Here is a 21,767-nt window from a genome sequence, read left to right as displayed (position 1 = left end):
AGTATCTGGGTATCATAGTAGATGGACACTTAAATTAGCCCATGACCATCAACGTAAGCTTCGCATATTGCCAGAAGTTTTCTTATCGCTCTTACCGATGGAGCTAGTATGACCATGTTATCTGCATAGCTAATATTGTTCATACATACCCCGGCAATATGGCATCCGATTCTTGATTCGATTTTTACCATGTTTGTTATTAATATGTGTGTACAATTTATATAACCTATTTGTTTTCGTATGTTTTGTTGCAGCTGAGAATGGAGTGCCCTACTGTCGCCGGTGCTGGGGAACTGTCAGGCCGCCTGCAGCTGCGCTCACTGTGTCGCGCTTGCCTGTGCACCTCCGGCCTGCAGGACCTGTACGCAGGCGGCTTGCACAACATGCTGGCCACGCTCACCAGTCTGCAGGTTAATTCCTATTATTCAATCACTGAAGAACATGTAACGGTTACAATTGGGAATCGAACCCAGGATTTCTGTTTTACCGAGACTATACGAAGACAGACTCATGGAACTAAGATTACCAATGTTATAAGAAAGGATACATTATAGTAATATGTTTAGTTGTTCCACGTTTTTTGTTTGAATAAGTTTACAAAATGAAGTCTTCTCGCAAGCGTAAACATGACCTTTTTTATTTAGACTTCAGTATTTATTTATTTATTGGACAATTTGTATAGCCCCGCTTTTGTAAGATCACCTCAGGGGTGCTTTATGACAGGACAGTTGATGCAGGTATCACAAAAAATATAAATATTACAAAAATTAAGTGAAGTTAAGTAAAATGAAGTACATGAAGATAGAAGATGGAGACTCTGCAGCAAGAATCCTAGGTGGTGAAGAAACTGGACCAGCTGCTGCAGCGAAAGAGTCCACCGCGTCCACCAACAGTGCCAGTATGAGGTTCGTCGTCCGTCCAGGTATGTGTCTGCTGCAAATAAAGCGCTGACACAATATCCTCTCACAGATACCAGACCTTGGCAACACCGCTGTGATATTCGACGAATATAGAAGATGGAGACTCTGCAGCAAGAATCCTAGGTGGTGAAGAAACAGTGCCAGCACGAGGTTCGTCATCCGTCCAGGTATGTGTCTGCTGCTAATTAAGCGCTGACACAGTATCCTCACATAGATAAGAGACCCTGGCAACACTGCTGTGACGTTCGGCAAGTCCATCATTCATCTTCATGTAATGCTGTTCCTGGTGATTGTTGAAGTGGTGCATTCTGCCGACGGTTGGGATAATAAATTACATGGGCTTAGCAAAACACTTGCCAGGGCCTTCAGTAACAGTATATGTTCAAAAAAAAAAAAAAATTGTATTTTAAATAACACCGCAGGAGGACTAACGGTGCCACAGTTACGTACAACAGCAACCCAACATCATTTTGTATATAAAGGAAAAGAAACTATTCAATGATCTTCCTACGGACCTATGAACAGATGAAATTATGAAATTTTTAAGAAAAAAATTGAGACGTATCTTGAAGAAGCTTGTTCCACATACAAAAATGAGTCGAAGATACGGCCCATTCCCGTGAAGCCAAGATCAACTGTGTGAACAGGTTCCGCACATGCTCCGGTGCACCAGGGATCAATGCCGTTAGGCTCCATTAACACGTTGACTGCCAACTACAAGATAACTCGTAGATTGCGTTCTTTGCTAGGACACCAACTACAAGATAACTCGTAGATTGCGTTCTTTGCTAGGACACCAACTACAAGATAACTCGTAGATTGCGTTCTTTGCTAGGACACCAACTACAAGATAACTCGTAGATTGCGTTCTTTGCTAGGACACCAACTACAAGATAACTCGTAGATTGCGTTCTTTGCTAGGACACCGACTACAAGATAACTCGTAGATTGCGTTCTTTGCTAGGACACCAACTACAAGATAACTCGTAGATTGCGTTCTTTGCTAGGACGCCGACTACAAGATAACTCGTAGATTGCGTTCTTTGCTAGGACACCAACTACAAGATAACTCGTAGTGTGTATACTTGCATTATTCGTAAAAATTACTGGGAAGAGAATGAAAAATCTAAGCTGGCTTACGAAACGGAATATTTATTAATAAATTAACAGAAAATATAATCATAAAAAATTAGAGTTTTTAATGATATAATATGATTGAATGAAATTGGCGTTTTAGACGGGAAGTCTGAAAATTGCCGTGGCAGTCAACGTGTTAAAATACCTGTAGAACAGACTAGCAAGCCCGCATGAGAGATCGGTCTGTTAACAACGGATTGTCGATCAGACTGACCGCCCTCCTTTTTTGCACAAAATCAAGTAGGCTTTCAAATTCAATTGTTGGGTCTACTTGAGATTTGTACAATAATATATAAGTTTGTGATATTCTTTAATACATAACAAATTCAATGTACAAACTTTGGTGAAACATCCCAAATACCTTTCCGGTTTGGAGATGTTATTCGTCTCGTTACAGAGGTGTTGTGATGATGTTTGCAGATAGAGGAAGAAGATGGGCTGCCGGAGAGGCTGTGCGGCCAGTGCACTTCCTCCATCAGGCGGTTCCACGCCTTCCGGCAGTTGTGCAAGAGAAGTGACACCATCCTGAGGAACCATATTAAGGTACAAACTGAGTTTCGCGATTTTCAAAGCCATAGAACTGTCGTCGTTTACAGGAAAGTCTAACAATGTTTTTTATTTAGCTTTATGGAAAATACAGGGTTTTCCAATAAGTGGTGTTATTTTGATATTCAATCGTAAAAGATCAATGGTTTCGTTGCTTGTGTGGCACGTAGCGCCGTCTTGTTGAAAGTAAACGTTGTCCAGATCAATACCATACAATTCCGGCCATAAATCATTAATCATCTCTCGATAGCGCAATCCATTCACCGTAACTGTTGCTCCAACCTAATTTTCGAAAAAGTAAGGTCCAATGACTCCGCCGGACCATAAACCGCACCAAACAGTCACACGTTGAGGATATAGAGGCTTTTCAACAATAACTCTTGGGTTTTCCGAGCCCCAGATGCGACAATTTTGCTTGTTGACGAAGCCACTGAGGTGGAAATGGGCCTCATCACTCAAGTTGATTTGCATTTGATTCACTCAAGTGAATTTTAATAATTTCAATGCGTTGTTGAAGCGTGTATCGCTCCATTTTTATTAATGGCGTAGTTTCTACTTGTAAAAAGGCAAAAAATGATAGCTTCAAAAGTAATATCTACCGAAATAGCGGGCTATTCAAAATAACACCTCTTATTGACACCTCTTATTATTTCTTTATTATATTAATTATAGAGAAAACATAGACTTATATTCTGCTCTCAAACATCTGGAGTCAGTGAGATTATAGCATCCCCTATTGAGGTATGTTATGAGGCTGAAGATAGTGGGGAGGGGAAGGAGATGGGAAAGAGGAAGGTGGGGGAGTACCGGGCTATTCAGATATGGTCGCTAAAGACTCTGGAATGTGCCGCAATATACTAAATATATTTCTTTTTAATTAATAAATTGTGAAATAACTCAAATTTATCAAATAAAGTTTTCTTGTGCAAACTGGGATTGACGTTGGACCTTCCGATTGCTAGTCGAGAGCTTTGCCTCTCGACCACGTAAGACGTAAAGATATGGAATACATTTTTTTATAAGTATATAAATAAAATTTCTGGTAAGACAAAAACAAAACAAAGTTATTAAGAATAGTATAGCTGGCGTACGGCGAGCGATTGGCATTTAATCCCTGGCACACCAAGGAGTACAAGGTGGCGGGAAGTCGGCATTCCTATGGTTAACAATAATTTTGTTTTTCATTTTAACAGGCTCAAACCGACCTCGAACATATTTCTCTCGAAGAAGACATCAATAAAGACGGTATCTTTCTAGACGGTAATGAACAAGTCATCTATCTGGACCCCAATAAAGATACAATTTATCTAGACATCAACCAAAAGGCCATTTACCTGGACCCCAATAAAGATACAATTTATCTAGACGAAAACAAAGAAGTAATATACTTGGACACCAACAAAGAAGGCACATTTCTAGACACCAAAGAGACTATCTGCGTAGAAAATAACGATAAAGATACTATATACGTAGAAAATAACGATAAAGTTACTATATACGTAGAAAATAACGATAAAGATAATATATATGTAGAAAATAACGATAATGATACATTATACGTAGAAAACAACAATAAAGTTGAAGATTATAATATAGAGAATGAAGAAAATGGAGCCATAGTTTATATAGAAAATAACGAAAAAGATACTGTGTATATAGAAAATAATGATTCAAATGCCTTTTATATAGAGAATGAAGAAGATGTGGATACCGTATATATAGAAAATAACGATAAAGATAGTGAATATATAGAGAATGACTACAATGAAGTCATTTTTGAAGATGGCGATCAAGGTGTCATTATTTACGATAACAAAGATGATGACACATTCGAGGGAAGTGAAGAGGAATGCATTTTTATTGATTCAGAAGTCCACGAAGGTATGTTAAATTACCTTTTTTCCTAGCGAGAGGTCGTACATGATTGTTCTAGTTTCTTCTGTCTTTTGCGTTTTCATACAAGTGTTAGAAGGAATAGGACGATCGTCAACGTCAAACGTACGAGTTCTCGTTGGGGCTACTATAGACTACTTATTCACTTGTTCTATGAAGGGTATTTCATTATTTTCTCCATACCTTATCCATAGGATAACGTATATTAATAAACAAACAAATAAATACTCGCAATAGAAAACTCGTTTCGAGTACCGAATAGTTAATTCGGACTTTGTAAATAAATATATCAGAAATATATATTATCCTTTGGATCAGCTCTCGAGAGGATAGTAAAATATACCCACAAATTTTAGGATTTTTAGAATTATTTTCTTATAGATATTATTGACACTGTGAAGCAACAATATAAAATGTTAGCTTTTAAAAATCTAGTTTAAAATCACAGGTATACAGGGTGTATCGGCACGTACCCGACAAACTTTAACCAGCTATTCCTTAGCACATTTGGAGTGAAAAATGTTATGGGCACTTTGCTGTCCGGTAACATTGTTTTTCCATTAAAAACAAAAAATAAATAAAAAATCCACAATCCGTCACTGTCATTTGCATTGTTTCTCGTTTTCAACAGCTGTTATTAGCAAGTGTGTCAAAAAGTGTCATCGCTCTTTCGTACACACTAAATAATAATAGTTAAAAATGAGACGAATGGTGCCGTGCCATTTCGTTATGATTGTAAAAGCGCGCCAACGCAGGTACGTACGTACATTATTCAACGAAACTCGAACAAAATATTGCCAGATGGGTTTTCAAACTTTGACAAAGGATAAAACAGTGGTGACATGTGGTGAAAATATGAATAGTAAATTTTTTATTAAAAAAAATGTTACCGGACAGCAAAGTGCCCATAACATTTTTTACTCCAAATGTGCTAAGGAATAGCTGGTTAAAGTTTGTCGGGTACGTGCCGATACACCCTGTACAGTAGTGAAGACGTTAGCAATAGCGAAACAACATGAAATTTCGCTGTAGGAGACAACTTCATGAAGATTTCAATATTTAGATGAGAATTTCCGCAATATCGTGTATGATCGTGTGACGAATGTAAATATATGCAAAGAGTGCAAGGCTGATGTAAGCGTAATGAGTAAGTTTAAGAAAGGGACGCTTAGATGGTTTGGGCATGTAGAGCAAATGAGCGAAGAAAGGAGTGTAAGGAGGATATATGATGCAAATGTGAATGGTAGTAGAAGTCGGGGACGCCCGAGGAAGACATGGCACGATCAAGGGAATCAGATACTTGAGTCGGGCCATGTCAAGAGTCAGAATAATATAAGAGTATGTATGAATGAGAATGAGGCAAGGAGTGTGTGGTGTGACCGAGTTGTTTGGCGGTCCGTCCTCTCTGCCTACCCCTGCGGGAAACGGCGTGATGATTAGTTAGTTAGTTAGAAAATATCTGCTTAAATGTAAATTCCCGATATACTAGGAGGATGTTACGTTTGATTGTTAACGGACCGATTGCCATCTCTAAAGTACTGACGCAATGGAGTCTGTTCTGCAGGTATGTCAAGGTAGCCTGCTCTAAGGAGCTAGCAGCATTCGGGGGTTTAGGATCACAGGGGCCTCTCTACTGAAATATAGTTTTGATATAAACGCAAATAAAGATTGGAATTCTCGTATGCCCAACTGTATCTCTTAAACAGCTGTATGTACGAGATACTATGTGTCACTTATAAATATGTTGATAGTGTAGTTATCGTTTGTGTTCTTAAATATTATTAAATTACGACTCAATTTGGTTGGAACGGTTTATTATAATGCATCCAAAAAATAAAAGTAGAAAACACAAGCAGAACCTTTTACAAAAGGAAAGTTCGAGATATAATTTCAAGCGCGTAACGTAGGCAATTGACTCGGTCTCGCTGTGAAGGTTGCTGATACTGTACTGTCGAGTTCCTTCCTGCTGTCGCTTATATAGGTGAAAAACGTTCTCGAACATTCCAGTTGCTATGGTTACAAATATTACTAAACAAGCTTATTGGCAAAGCCCTAAACTTCTAGTATGTTCTATAATGACCGTCTGACTCAAGTAGTGGCGTACCACTACAATGGCATTACTGATACCAAGCTTAACTCAAAACACCAGTTTTTGTAGATATGCCCCTGTGATTCTTGGCAGCATTGATTACCTAAGCAACCGTTTACAGTTGATGTGGGCTCCATGAGAATGGAACATTTCTGTATGTGGAACAAGCTACCGTCATCTGGTTTTCCTCCTTCATATAATCCTGCATTAATAATCCTTAGTTAACATAGTTTTCAAATTCAATTAAAAATCAGAGTTTTTTGTTAAAAATCGGGAACAAATACACCAATACAATCAACCGTGTGATACTAATATGCGAAGAGTGTGCGAGGAAATGACACGCTATTGATGTCCCGCTTTAATTCGCTATGCGGGAACATGAGACATCCACACTTCTGCAGTTGTAGTTTTTGATTTAGACCATCGATACCTACGACCGCACAGCTGTGTTTGTGCCAGCCGCAAGCCGCTAGCCAGTTGGCCGCGAACCGTCGTTAGATGTGGACCCCTCGCACGTTTCTTTAGCATCTGCCGATGGTTTTTTCATGTTTTCAGCAATTAAATTACAATTATTATCACTTTTGATATGAAATATAATAAACATAATCACTTAGCTTTGAATATTCATATTTTTCCGATATTAAATCGCTTATTTTGAGATGTGTATTGACTACACAGCACCGGAACGCGTGTATTTTTTTAACACAGTAAGGGAAAGGTTACCACCATTGGCTACTCTACTAAACATCTGTAATGCGATCCTACCAACATTGGATGACATAGCTAACACCATTGGCTGCTTATACATCTGTCACGCGGTCCTACCAACGTTGGTTGGTGTCACGTCACCAACGCCATTTGCACAAACACAAACGAACATATTGTTTTGGCGGCAAATCAAAAATGATTATTATCGTAATTCTTTTCCAAAATGAAAAAAACAGCGAAAATACTCTATTGGGATGCCATAGTTCCACTGACTTTTTTATGCCAAGATCTTCAATTATTCCATTCTTTTTTTTTCAGACAAATCATTCAGACGCAGCGGTACCAAGTCACTTAACTGCACCAAATGCAAGTTCACCACCACGCGGAGCCAAAACCTGACCACCCATCTCTCGATGCATCACGGAGTTAAGCCATTCTCGTGCGCCCACTGCCAATACACAACCACTCTAAAACACAGCTTCCAGCAGCACAAACTCAGCCACTCCAACGATAAACCATTCTCGTGCTTGGAATGTAATTATTCTAGCAAACTCAAGCAAAGCCTCAAGAGACACATGCTTATTCACACCGGAAGTAAACCATATTCTTGCACCCAGTGTGACTATTCAGGCAATCAAAAGAGTCGTCTAAATAGTCACATGCTAACTCACATTGGAGATAAACCGATTTCATGCACGGAGTGTTCCTACACTTGCAAGCAGAAGAAGCAACTCAAAAACCACATGGTCAGCCATTACGTAGATAAACCGTTCTCGTGCTTAGAATGTAATTATTCGTGCAAGTTAAAACGCAATTTAAAGGTGCACATGCTTGTACACTCAAGTAAAAACCCATTCGCGTGTCAGGAGTGTGCGTACACTTGCAATCAGAAGAGTCGCTTGAAGGTACATATGCTGACACATTCGGGAATTAAGCAATTCGCGTGCACAAAGTGTGCGTATTCTTGCACTCAGAAGATACGCTTAAAAACGCACATGTTGACTCATTCGGACGATAAACCTTTCCGGTGTACGCAATGCGATCACACCTGCAAGCAGATGCGGCACTTGAAATCTCACATGCTGACACACTTTGCTCAGAAGCCGTTCTTATGTGCTGAGTGCGGTTACCGTTGCAATCAGAAGCAGTATTTAAAGTACCACATGCTGACACACTCTGGGGAAAAACCATTCTCGTGCGTGGAATGCGGATACAAGTGCATCCAGAAGCGCAGTCTCAAGCTGCACATGCTCGTGCACTCCGGGCAGACGTTGTTCTCGTGCACAAAGTGCACGTACACGAGTAACTCTAAGCAGAATCTAAAAGTGCACACTCTGACGCACTCTAAAGAAAAAGCATTCAGAAATCGAAATCGCAACAGGACAGCGATTCAAGTCTAAACATAACCTAATCTATCACTACAAAAAGCGGACTTCATATAGTTCCTCATGCAGCATGAGGCTGACGTGTCCTCACAGGACGAAGGAGGTAAGTTTGTAATCTTCCTGACTCAAGAATAAGATCACCGAGAAGTTGACAAACATTTAAAAGTAACAAATAATTTACTGTGTTAAAAAGAGCATTTTATTTATATTAATATAAACATGCAGGACTGGTCACTGGTCTGAGGCTGTCAACTCTTAGATCAGCAACATCAGCAGCTGTAGGCAGACTGATGGAACCTAAGCGCAAGCCAAACACCAAGTTTGGTGATCGCGCTTTCGGAGTATCTGGGCCGAAGGCTTGGAATAAACTCCCTCCGGAACTAAGATCCATAACAAGTCCAACAGAATTCAGGTCTAAACTAAAAACTTACCGTTTTAAGCTGTCATACCCTTAAATTAAATATACCATTCCTGAGAGAAAGTCCAATTATATCCTATTTTCCAATTATGTCCTAAATCCTGTATCATTGTAGAAATGTATTATATATTTGTACAGCGCCCTCGTGGTGATTTTGCACAAAAACGGCGCTATACAAATCATCCAAGTATTATTATTATTACCCGACAGATCACTTGAGATAACACTGTTTATTAGAGAAATTTAAAGCCTTCATACATCTACGTGACTGACTGAACCACAAGTAGCCTATTGATATGCTACTCTTTAAAGCTGGTTTCCTTGCACGGTGCTACCCCAATTATACTGAACTTGATAATTTTTTGACATGCAGCCATTGACGCAGAGTATAGACTAATTTTCCTCTTATTTTAAGTGTCAATTGTGCAAGAAATATTAAAATCCGCTTTAATTTCTCGATCATGGACGCTTAGTTTTTGCTATGCACCATCTGATTTTTGTAATAACTTAACTTAAGTTTCCCAAATAGCTACTTGTATTCAAAGATAAGATTTTTTCTCTCTCTTTTTGTATACAGAAGTAAAATAAAGAAATCTAAAGATATTTTTATGGTTTTATTATATTTTCATAATGGCATTGTGTCCGGGAGCGACGGATGTATGAATACAATCCTCCCACTGCGAGAGACCTGCTAGAGAGGTCAAAGGGTCTCACTCAACCAGTCTCCCGATCCGGCAGTAAGTGGGTAGAAGCATTCGCCGTCAAAAACAATACAAACTTTACCCCCATGAACCCAGGCACCCCTGCTACATGGGGTGACTTATGGCAGAGTTATTGGTTATCCAATAAATGGTTCTCTGAGCAGCGGTACTCTTACCCGAAAGTGTCCTTCACAATGAATGTAATTAAATACGGTAATATGACAAAGAAGACAGATGCAAAGTCGATGATGTTTCCACAATGGCCGTAGACTTATTTACAGGAGTTCATACGGAAGCAATCTTCCCAACAGTTACGTCACGTCTCCTAGGGTCATCATACCATAACCAGACTGCACGAGTTAAAAAGCTGAGACAGCAATCAGTCTTACGAAACTTCAATAATGATATCGGGACCGCAATACGTAAACTGCTGATTTGCATACAGGGTGATGCAAATGCTCATACAATGAACCGTGTCAGCGATCCTGCGGGTTCGACATCCAGACGCTACTCCAACCAGTGGCAGACGAGAACAAAGGAATCAGCAGGTATATAAGCGGTGGAGGACCGAAGTACATCATCATTTCCACATCGTTCCACTCAACAAGTTCGACGCGACATCATCGACTCGGCGTAATGGAGGAATCGGCCATTATGGCCGGTTCCCCCCGCGTCACGCTTCGATCCTTCTTCACCTGAACGCCCTGGCCCAGGCTATCATTCCTGGCCAGCGCTAACCTCACGCGCCTATACCCGGCGACCAGCTCATCGTCGTCTGCGCCTCGGCTCCGCGACCATCGTCGCTAGCCTGTACCTCCCGCTCATCTGCCGACCAGGTCCATCGTACCTTCGGCCACCTCGTTCACGCTGAAGTACCCAGAAGACTCCTCGCCTTCATCAGTGCTGAACAAGTCCTCGAGTCCGATCTCCATCAACGCGGTGTCGACCCACTGACCCGCATCTCGACCAGTCTACCGCAGTCATCGCCGTCTACGCCTGGTGTCATCATCATCATCGATCCAGAGCCATCTCCAAACTGCGCAAATCAACTGATGTGTTATTCTGATTAACAATAAACGCTGTGACAACAACAACATCATATTTCATTGTCCCACTACCAATTCCCATATGTCTTCCATTGATATGCTTGGTGTGACTCTAAGTGACCAGCTCTGGCACGAGACTCCATCGAAGCCAGAGTCAAGTTAGCCTCTCGGAAGCTTCTCAGAAACTGGACAGGGCCGCAGATACAGCAGCTAGTACACAACTGCTGACCCTGTACAATTCACCAATTAACTGCACGGTCTGCAGCCCCAAAATACTTGGAATGATGGAAATAATGATGGAACAAATGGGTTGCAATCTTTAGAGAACAGGCGTCAGATGGGAATGCTGTACTTATTCTACCGGTATTTCAATAGAAGATGCTTTGAGGAACAAGCGACATTGATCCTTTTGGCACCAGTACATAGTCGGTAAACACGCCAAACCCGCGCCCAACATTTGTATATAGTTGACATTTGTCACATGAGAACAGGTCTTTTCTACGATTCGTTCGTGGAACGTTTTGCCGGCCTCTGTGTTTTCTCTAAGTTCACTCCTTCCTCTCCTTAAAAAGATTCTCCACACAGCATCCCCAAAGATGACATAGGCCTCGGGGGAAATTATTTTCTAGGGCCTCCTGTGTGGTGTAAATGTAAAAAAGAGATAAAATAACACCTGCCTGCAGTCCCCTCTTACATAAATAAGTGGCAGATCTAGCGTTTTCCATGATTATCCAATAGTTAAATATTATTACGGCACAATAAAGGAAAAACACAATTTTTTTTTCTGGCGTGTGGTTTAGTCTCAAGTCTGAAGAGAAGTTATTATGATGCAAAACATATGAAGAGCATTAGCAACTGTTAGTGCAACTAGATAAGACAAACTGATTATTCATCTTTGTAGTTTTTCTATGCAAATATCGCAAATCCGCATCTCAGGGGCATTTAACTAAGCTTTGGCCTCGAAACCCATTTTGAAACCGTCACGCCCACCTCAAAATTCTTATAGAAAACGAATAATATGGCTAAAAGCTCAGATCTCATTGGTTAGAGCACAAGGATTGGTTTGATCTCTCGCTCTCTAACATAATGACTCGTGTAACAGAAAGAGATGACGAAATTTTGCCGTTTGACAGTTTTCAAATCATTCAAAACAATAGCCGGTGAACACTGAACATATTAATATTTTGAATTTTCTTGTGCCCATAAAACAATGTTACTAAGTAGAATTCTTCGTGGTGCAGATGTGAAACCGTGTAGTGTTTTGGGTTGCAAAAACAAATATTCGCTGCGACACAAATATCCGAATTACATAAGTAACGAGAGTCAGTTTCGGGAATGGTCATGGAGAATTTCCAGATTCGATTTCATTGAAAATCCGATACTAGCAAGTAGTGCGTTAGTTTGTGGCTCCCATTTCGGAATAGGGAGTAAACATTCTATAAACGGCGCTTTGAAAAAGTATGCTTTGCCGACCCATGATCTTCCTGGTATAGAAAGAACCAGCTGTAGAAAGAACCCGTTATCGTGACGAAAATACAGGTACCAATTTTTCGTTTGTTCTTACAATGCTGTCCTGATGTAGTAACCAGTTCTTCACTGGCCAATAATTTAAATTATTTTCCCTTTTAGACCCTATCCGTGTTTTTCCGACAAGTTCTACGTATTGTGATACAAAACATGACCACAATTACATCAAACAAGGTATTTAAATCTCTTTTAAATGGTACATGTTGCAGATTAACATTTAAGTTTATGATTCTGTACATAATATGTATAATATATATAGAGGAAACTGTTAATCTGTTTGCTGAGTTTTTTGGTGGTGTATATGTTAGTAAAAGTGTAGACAGTTAGACAGTAAATACTCTTGTTCTAATTTGGTTGAGAACCTTGATATTATATCTAGATGAAATTATATCTAAGCTGAAGAGTCTCGATTCCCGCAAATCCGCAGGACCCGATAAGGTTCCACCCAGATTCCTAGTTAATTGTATGCATTCATTGTCACATCCCATACGTATCATAGTCATCCAGAGTACGCTTCAACAGTGTAGAATCCTCGTTTTTCTACAGAGTTCAAAAATTTTTATAAGAAAAAGATAAAATAAGCTAGTGCTCTCATCACCACAACAATAATATCCTACGTTTTGTTCACAAGCTTTAGTTAATGTATTAAATATATTTATTACAGAGCATAATGTCTTTCCAAGGAGCAGCAGCTTTGCCTTTGATCCTGCCAAAGGGGTCCAAGAACATTGTGAAGGTACATGTGTGTTTTAAATTGAAAGTGAATAATATTCTATGATTTGTTCATAAGCTTTAGATAACGTGTTAAATGTATTTATTTCAGAGCATAATGTGTTTCCGGGGAGCAGCAGCGTTGCCTTTGATCCTGCCAAAGGGGTCCCAGAATATTATGAAGGTATACATCGGTTTTATATTGTTTACAGTGAAACTCGCTTAAGAAGTTTTGTTGTTTTTCAGTCCCTTGAAATTCTGCAGAAGCTGCAAAACACAAGATTTTTTCCCATACAAGACTAGCTACAACTGCTTCCCGCATCAGAATTTTTAAAAGTTCGGCAGTGAATCCATCACATACGTTAACCAGTGGATAAATATACCTGAAAATGTCGACTTTCCCGAAAGTCATTAAATTTATTACTGTGTTTTTATTGCCTGCATCCTATTGTAAGAGGTTTTAGAAGTTTGGCAGTAAAATCATCATAAACCGAAACTAATGTCACAACATGACAACAACACGATTATTACCTGAAATAAAATGAACCTAGATATATATATTTTTTTTTTTCAGGTATAAGTGTTCCTGTAGGACCCGGCAGCAGTTATTCAGTCGCCACACATAAAAACAATAGTTCTATATGTAAGCATATTTATAGTTTTTTTGTTGGTTCATCATTTTTTGGTATCTTTTGTTGTGAATAGTGTAATCGTTAGCCTCAAATAATAATGTTGTCTTTTTCTAGGTAGGAAGAGCATTTTGAGCTACGTTGGGCCGACGGCAGACCTTTCTCCCAGGAAAAAGAAGATGCGTTCAGAGATTTTGTGGACCAGGCGGAAATTAGGATATGTCAAATGAAAAAATTTATCTCTAAAAGAACGTATCGCTATGGCAACTCGCTATAGAGATAGAAACAGCCTAGAAGATTCTCTTTCAAGTTTAAATCCCGTTCTCTCTAGATTTATTTTGTCACAAGCAAAGCTTAGCCCACGTCAAAAAAAAGGTCGAAGATATAGTCGCGAGGATAAATCTTTGGCACTTGCTGTATATAAGGGAGGACCAAAATGTTATCGATTCTTGTCCAAACTTTTTGTGTTACCTTCGCCTTTGACCCTGAAAAAAGAATTAGCTTCAGTATCTCTTAAACCAGGAATTAATCAAAATTTATTTGACCATTTAAAAAAAACAGTAGAATCTATGAAGGATATTAAAAAATACTGCATTTTAATGTTTGATGAAATGAGTATTTTTCCTCATGTTAGCTTCAATACACGTAATGGAAATATTGAAGGCTTGGAGGATACGGGAGATAAAAGAAGAAAAAAATTTGCTGATCATGCCTTAGTCTTAATGATTAAAGGTCTTACCGATCCCTACAAGCAGCCAGTTTTTTTTTCGTTTTCGGAAAGTGGAACCAACTATTTCGACTTGAAAGAAATTCTTCTAACTGTTTTAGGCAAATTGTTTGAGTGTGGTCTCAAGCCAGTTGCAACTGTGTGCGACCAAGGCACCGTTAACTGTCGGGTAGTGAAAGCCTTGCTTGAAGACACTCGCACAAGTTGCCTAAGGGATAAAATAGAATATGGGGGTGGATACTTTATGGTAAATGAAAACATGATTTTTCCATTGTTTGATGCACCTCATCTTTTGAAGTGCGTTCGTAATAATCTTTTAGATAAAGATATGACTTTTTATGAGGATGGGGTAAAAAAGTTAGCTTCATGGGACAATTTGGTGACCGCTTATAATTTGGCACCAACCGAATCTTTTAAAAGAATGTATGGAATAACGGACTACCATATTATTCCTAGTAAAATTAAAAAAATGAAAGTCAAACTTGCCTCTCAAGTTTTTAGTGACAGAGTGTCTGCGGCACTGGAAACACTAAACCATATACGTCCAGAGGCGTTTACTAAAAATCCATTAGAGACTGCACGAATTTTGCAATTTTTTGATGTTTTATTTGATAGTGTCAATGGGACATCAGTACACCCCAAGGGGGGCAAAAAATATCGTGTGGCTTTATCGAATGACTCCCCACATATCCAATTGTGGAATGAGCAGAGATGTGCAAAATGGGTACCAAAACCATTTGAAATGCAAAATGGAAATGGGTCAAAACTTTTCCATTTTAAAATGCAAAATGGTTTTTAGAAAAGCATTTCAAATGCAAAATGCAAAATACCTATTTTCAAAATGCATTGAAAATGCAAAATGGTTTCTCAGGTCAAACAATTAAAATAATTATAGAATTTTTAAACAATTTTGTCATTTAATAATGGACATCAATGTAGAACAAACATATTACATGATGGTAAATCCAAAAACACCACGACTACAGATTATGAAACCACAAAAAATTTGCGCCGGACTAATGTTGCCAACGTAAAAACATAGAAACTGCTATCTAACATTTAATATTACAGCGTCATGGCCATGTTCAGTATTTAAATCAGTATTTTTTGTAATGGTATCACTCAATTGCCAGGGCTCCTACCAGGGAGCAATTTGACAAATGTAAATTATCTCTCATAGCGAGGTTGAGGACCGACTGATATTTGGGGCTTATGAAAAGAAATGAGTGGAGATAGTAGGAAGAATGTTGCAAAAAAGCATTTAAAATGGAAAATGCATTGAGAAAAGCATTTAAAATGCAAAATGGTTTTTAGAAAAGCATTTAAAATGCAAAATGGAAAATACCCATTTTGCATTTTGCATTTCCATTTGAAATGGATTTATTTGAAATAAAGCACATCTCTGGGAATGAGTCATTAAAAACAATGAGCACAATGAAATATGTCCATCAGACAACAAGCGCGAACATAAGGACTTTAGCTCCTGTATTAAACAATTGGATTTTTCCATAAATGGAATTACAAAATTGTGGAATTTTCTTCGCAATCACGGCATTAAATTTTTAAAATGCCGCTATCTGAATCAAGACCCATTGGAAAATTTTTTTGGATCTATTAGAAGTCGTGGTGTCCGAAATCCATCTGCTACCTTATTTACGGCTGCATATAAATCACTTATGATTTGTAATTTAGTGTCTGCTCGTTCACCTGGTACCAATTGTGAAGCTGATGATTCCACTGTTCTTCTGTCTAATGTTGCTGAATTTATTTATACTCATTCTACCTCTTTCACTTTAAATTCAAATATAACTTCATTTTTAACTATACCTGATGTAGAAGCCCAATTTGGGAAAATTTGCAATTCATTCTCAATACAAACATTAAGTATAGACTCCTATGTTGCAGGATTTTTGTTAAAAAAAATTTTTAAAGTCATCCAAGGCTGTGAGGAATGCAAGTCATCTTGCATTGGTGATCCTTATGATCCCATGAACTCTTTTATTTTAACTAGGGAATACCGCATCGCAGAGAGATTTTGTCTGAACTATCCTACGAAAAGCTTTGCCCTTAACGCTTTGGAAATTCATTATGTTGTCGAGTATGTTCTAAATCATAACTGTGAAAATATTCATCTTGTGGACATTATTAAAAAAAACAATTCTCAAATATGTATGTTTTAATTGGATTAATTGTCAAGGCCATAAAAAAAATTTGACAGAAGCTATTTTGAAATTTACTGTGCCCTTCATCATTAATGCTTGGTGTGCAGACATTAATAAAAAAATAAGTGGCAAAGATACTAGACCATATAGCGGACCAGATTCAATGAGGAAGATGGCCGTACAACGGTACGTAAAATATTCTAAATATAGAAAAAAATGGTCATCATAGTTTTTTCTTATCGATGTTTCCTTGTTTATATTCATATCTTTTCCTATTATTCATTCTTGCTTTGTTGTTTACCGATTTTCTTGAATTTTATATGCCCACAAGTGCTTTTCATTGTAAATTGTGTATATTTCTTATAATATGTAGACATCTTCTCAACTTGAAATATATTTTAATTTTTATATTATGACTTACCCATAAGTATTTACTTTATATACCTATGTCATCTTTTGTCAAGTTAGTTTTATTTATCATTCCAATATTATATTATTTACATAGTTTAATTTTTACTTTGTTATTTATTCATGTTCTTAACCTCTATTTTATAATATTTTTGTTGTTTTTCATACTCATAACGGCTTTTTATTACTTATGCAATTCGTATTTCTTCTATTTTGGTTTATGTCTTATATTATTATTTGTATAATTCTTTTTTATTACTTCCTCGACATCATAATGAATTTCTTTCAAAACCTTCTTTAACATGTGTTTTGTGCTTGTATATTTTTCTATTTTGTGATGTAGATATTCTTTTAATTTGTGCTTGTATATTTTTATATTTTGTGATATTGATATTCTTTTAATTTGTGCAATGTGTTTTGGTATGTTTAAACATTATAGTATGTTTTATGCTTACATATTCTTGTATTTTCATGTATTCTATAATGGTCAGCATAGTTGCCTTCCAAGCAGTTGTTCCGAGTTCGATTCTCGACCATCACGTGAAAGTGAAATAACACAAAACTGCATTGTATAAATGTTACAATATTATTATTATCAGGAGGGGCGCAATTGGTAATTAATTTAATTGAATTAAATCCTATTTACAGATTCCGATGGTATATGGCTCCTGTTGATTCTATAATATAATATTTCTTGAATAATATAATATTTTAACAAGTAATTGTCAGTTTTTATTTTTCTTTACTAACAGAAAAATGTCAAAATTCGTCACTGTCGTAGAAAAACACAAACCATAATTTTAAAATATTCTTACTTTTGTTAGGAGCTCATATTTAGTCATTTTAGGTGTTATGCGACTGGTTGATTTTTCATTTCTTAGGAATAACTGGTTTCCGTCTGAAAGGCTTTCTCGTGAGAAAATGAGCTGTAAAGAACGATACTTTAAAGCTCAATTTCTCAGGACAATGCTCTGTCAGATTGAACCTTGTTGTTCTGAGGAAATTTTGGCATTTTTCTGCTTCAAGGACATTTTTATTTTTATAATAATTTTTTTGGGCTAGTGAATGAATAGAGTATGCTGAGAGCAATTATGTTGTCTATGGTCGCATCTTTTTTTAAATGGCCTTGAGTTTCCTCTACCTTGTCTACTGCTCTGCTCCCCACGGTAGGTACTGCTTGTATGCTGCTTGTATATCTGTGGTTAAGTACTGTATAATTCAGTTGGATAGAAAAAGCCCGAAGATATCGATCTAGAGAGTGGTATATTTATGCCGCATCTGTTCCAGAAATAATCTATGGAGCTGTCAAATCGGTAAACCGACGTTTTTCAACGTTCTGATTGAACATTTCGATTAATTGACGTAAATAAAGTGATTTTGTCATAAAATAGGACGGAATTCAATATATATTCCTTTGCCGGCATTTGACGGAAGCTTTTACAAACATTTTCCCTAAATGTTGATGGACAAAGTTTTGGTGAGTGCTGAAACATATCTAACCTAAAATGTTTATATTTGTAAATAATATTAGATATAATTAAGAAAATAAGTATTCCATAACCAGAGGTCGCTTCGTTTTTATTTGGAGAAAGGTTTATTATGAATTAATTCATCACATATTTGAATTTACGAGTGTTTTTGGCACAATTTTAAAAAATCAAGTATTTTTATTTGAATACCTTGCAAGAGTCCCAACTGCTTAGTATTATTGTGGTATGTTGTGGGGCTGAATGGAGAGAGGAGGAGAGTGAGATGAGATAGAGAGGAAAGTTGGGATGTTCCTGTCTATTTAGATTTGGTCACCAAAAGTTATTTAGAGGAACGTTTCAACTCTGAAGGACGATCTTTCCGCAGGGTTAGGCAGAGAGGATGGACGCAACATCAACAACACAACTCTGTCTCGGCAAACACTCTCCTTGCTTTGAACCAGAGGACATAGCCACATATCCAATGACAACCCTGGTGAACTTTATTAAAGGGACCGGATTACTGTTAAAGGAATGAGGTCAAATGGGAGATGGCCAATGGCCCATGTGCTCACGGGAACTACATGTAAACTGTAGTGTTTCTATGTATACTACACTTTATATTGAAGCTCAAGGCTCGTTAGGTGATTGAAACTCTGATGGTTCGTTTTCAGATTTATTACGATAAATGCAATTACAACCGAGCTGTACAATCTTAGTTTGGTAACGTGTGCTCGCTAGCAGGGTAATTTTCCGTCTGGCGCTGCTCCGCGCAGCGCCCGTAGTTTACGCGACTGGATCGGAAGAGCCTTCCCGAGCAGTTCCGAACCGCCTGTTCAGTGTTGTTAGACACTGTATAAACCGTCTCCGCTCTATAAATAAATAAAAATCACTTTGCTGCCATTTTGGACTCTTTTTTAAGCAGTAACTCTTGCGTCAGTTTCGTTTCAATCAAAATACGCATAAATTACTAAATTAACCCAAGCTAATAAGCCATTTTGTCCATGTAAATAGTTGTTACCTGTCCTGTTGTAATCTGTACCTGAAAGTGCGGCAGTTAGGGAAATAATTTCCGAGTAAGACATGGCACGATCGAATGAATCGAGTATTTATGTGAGTCCAGTCAGTCACATAAATATTCAATTCACTTGATGGTGCCATTTCTTTCTCAGGCAACCCTGACTTATTCTACCATTCACTATCGCATTATACATTCTCCTCATACTCTTGCATCCGTGCATGCACAAACCTTGTTACATTATTATAATATTTGTAATAGTGACACATTGTCTATGGTTGTAGGTGAGCTAGTTCCGTTAGCGGCCCACAGATGTCATCCCAGCAACACCTGTCGAGGAGAGAGGTGGAGGGGATGGAGTCTGCCATAGACAAAGCCATCTACCGCTGCCTCGGCTACTCTGACTCGGCACTCTTATCTATGGCTTCCACCTGTCTTAGCAATGGGTAAGCAATAAATAGATTAAGATTTCGTAATACTTTTCAAGAATTTAGTCACTGGTGTGGAGGGCCGCAAATTACCCAACAAAAGTAGTTTCTGTGATATATATATTTTGTTACCAACCACCTATGATGATGATGAACAAACTATTGTATTTGTTTTATATATGATCAAAACCTTAAAACATAACCTGTTTTTATCATTGACGCTTCAGAATCATGGCGCACTTTTCTTTTAAAAATCTTGTACAAAGTCTGTTTTATTTTCAGGCACGATCGTCGCAAGATGGCGGACAAACTGGCGTCCATCGTGGATTCAAAGAAGGCAGCCCGGATTGCGGAGAAAGTGGCGCAATTGGCCGAGACAATTGCCGCCGAACGGCCGAAGGGCAGCGCTACTCGCAAGAGAGAAAGAGAGCGCGACACCCGAGACGATCGGGACAGAGACGTCAGAGAGAGAGACAGCCGAGACGATAGGGACAGAGACAGCAGAGACGACCGGGAGAGAGACACACGAGACAGAGACGGCAAGGACAGAGACAACAGAGAGAGGGACACCAGAGACAGCAGAGACGACCGCGAGAGAGACACACGAGACAGAGACGGCAAAGAGAGAGACACACGAGACAGAGACGGCAAGGAGAGAGACACACGAGACAGAGACGGCAAGGAAAGAGACAACAGGGAGAGAGATAGAGACAGAGACGACCACAAGAGAAGCAAAAAAGACCACGCTACCAACGGCTCCAGTAAAGACTCCGAAAAGGTTAGTTCAAATATATTTTTTATATACAGGTTCAGTTTGAAAGCGAGACTAGCAGTTCACGATGGAATGCTGATACCAACCCTGATGTATGTCAGTGGAAGGTAGAAAGTAGACTTCTCCTGGAATATGCTTACTTTTATATAATATGTCTCAACGCCATCTACTGGGAAATTTAGCACTTACAAAGCCTTTCCTACAAAAATAAAGTTGGTTGTTTACAGGTGAAAAAATATAATAAGCAGTAATTGTTGATTGAAGTACTAGTACATATTGAATTAGCTACGTAGCTCAGTGGTCCAGAGCACCTGACCGGACATTAGAAGGTGCGGGTTCAATTCCCGTCTGCGGCATTTATTTTTACTCCGGACATATTTTCAATTTGTATGAATATTTCAGGTGACTAATTATTGCTTATAATAATTTTTTATCCTTTGTGCTGTGCATAAAAAACCTTGTCTTATAAACATTAGTTAACTTCAGGTAACACTGGATGTTAAATTAAACTTTATCCAACACACTGATGAATTCATTAACAAAGCCAATAAAATGCTGGGATTTATAATTCGCATAGCAAAACCCTTCCACAACATAAACACTCTATATTCCCTTTACACCTCATATATTCGCCCGCACCTGGAACACTGTACACCGATCTGGACTCCTTTATACCAAGCCCATATCGAAAGAATAGAAAGAAACACATGAATTATAAACTAAACTTACACTTCTCAAATTATACCGAATCCATTAAATTTTATAATTTTAACTCCCTCCAAGCACGATGTCTAATTTTTGATCAAATCTTATTATTTAAAATTCTAAATAATGGTCTGGACTCACCAGAACGTACCAAATTAATAAATCTTCATATTTCGTCTAGATCAACCCGACAATCTGATTTATTTTATCTACCCTCGAAAAAATTCCCCAATTCCTCGTATATGTGCACAATATAATACAAAATTTTACAGCATTGACATTTTTGGTAATAACCTAAAGAAATATCGGTATGAAGTAATGTGTACGATCGATTATTAATATAAGAGTATGGAATGTATCGGCAGCATCTC

The 21,767-nt window shown here is 38.1% G+C and overlaps 2 protein-coding genes and 1 long non-coding RNA gene across 3 annotated transcripts; all 3 read left to right on the top strand.

Moving 5' to 3' along the window:
- Window positions 1-41: 41 nt before the first annotated feature.
- On the top strand, window positions 42-9,765 carry LOC149414041 (uncharacterized). Its single transcript, XM_089644099.1, has 5 exons — window positions 42-53; window positions 255-410; window positions 2,478-2,600; window positions 3,797-4,484; window positions 7,612-9,765. Exons 1-5 carry the CDS (start codon window positions 42-44, stop codon window positions 8,691-8,693), a joined length of 2,061 nt encoding a protein of 686 aa, XP_089500225.1. The 3' UTR covers window positions 8,694-9,765.
- A 3,319-nt stretch (window positions 9,766-13,084) lies between these two features.
- LOC149414040 (uncharacterized) lies at window positions 13,085-15,160 on the top strand. Its single transcript, XR_016304061.1, has 3 exons — window positions 13,085-13,265; window positions 13,656-13,724; window positions 13,828-15,160. It is a non-coding gene; the product is annotated as an uncharacterized LOC149414040 (long non-coding RNA).
- A 3,155-nt stretch (window positions 15,161-18,315) lies between these two features.
- On the top strand, window positions 18,316-21,486 carry LOC149414039 (uncharacterized). Its single transcript, XM_089644098.1, has 4 exons — window positions 18,316-18,484; window positions 19,776-19,937; window positions 20,202-20,697; window positions 21,475-21,486. The coding sequence occupies exons 2-4, from the start codon at window positions 19,804-19,806 to the stop codon at window positions 21,484-21,486; spliced, it is 642 nt and encodes a 213-aa protein (XP_089500224.1). The 5' UTR covers window positions 18,316-18,484; window positions 19,776-19,803.
- The last annotated feature ends 281 nt before the right edge of the window (window positions 21,487-21,767 follow it).

The sequence above is a fragment of the Hesperophylax consimilis genome, chromosome 20 (genome assembly GCF_061612785.1).
Source record: "Hesperophylax consimilis isolate HC1 chromosome 20, BYU_Hcon_1.0, whole genome shotgun sequence".
NCBI lineage: Eukaryota > Metazoa > Arthropoda > Insecta > Trichoptera > Limnephilidae > Hesperophylax > Hesperophylax consimilis.
Note: the sequence above shows the minus strand (reverse complement) of the source record. Positions and strands in the feature narration are given on the sequence as shown.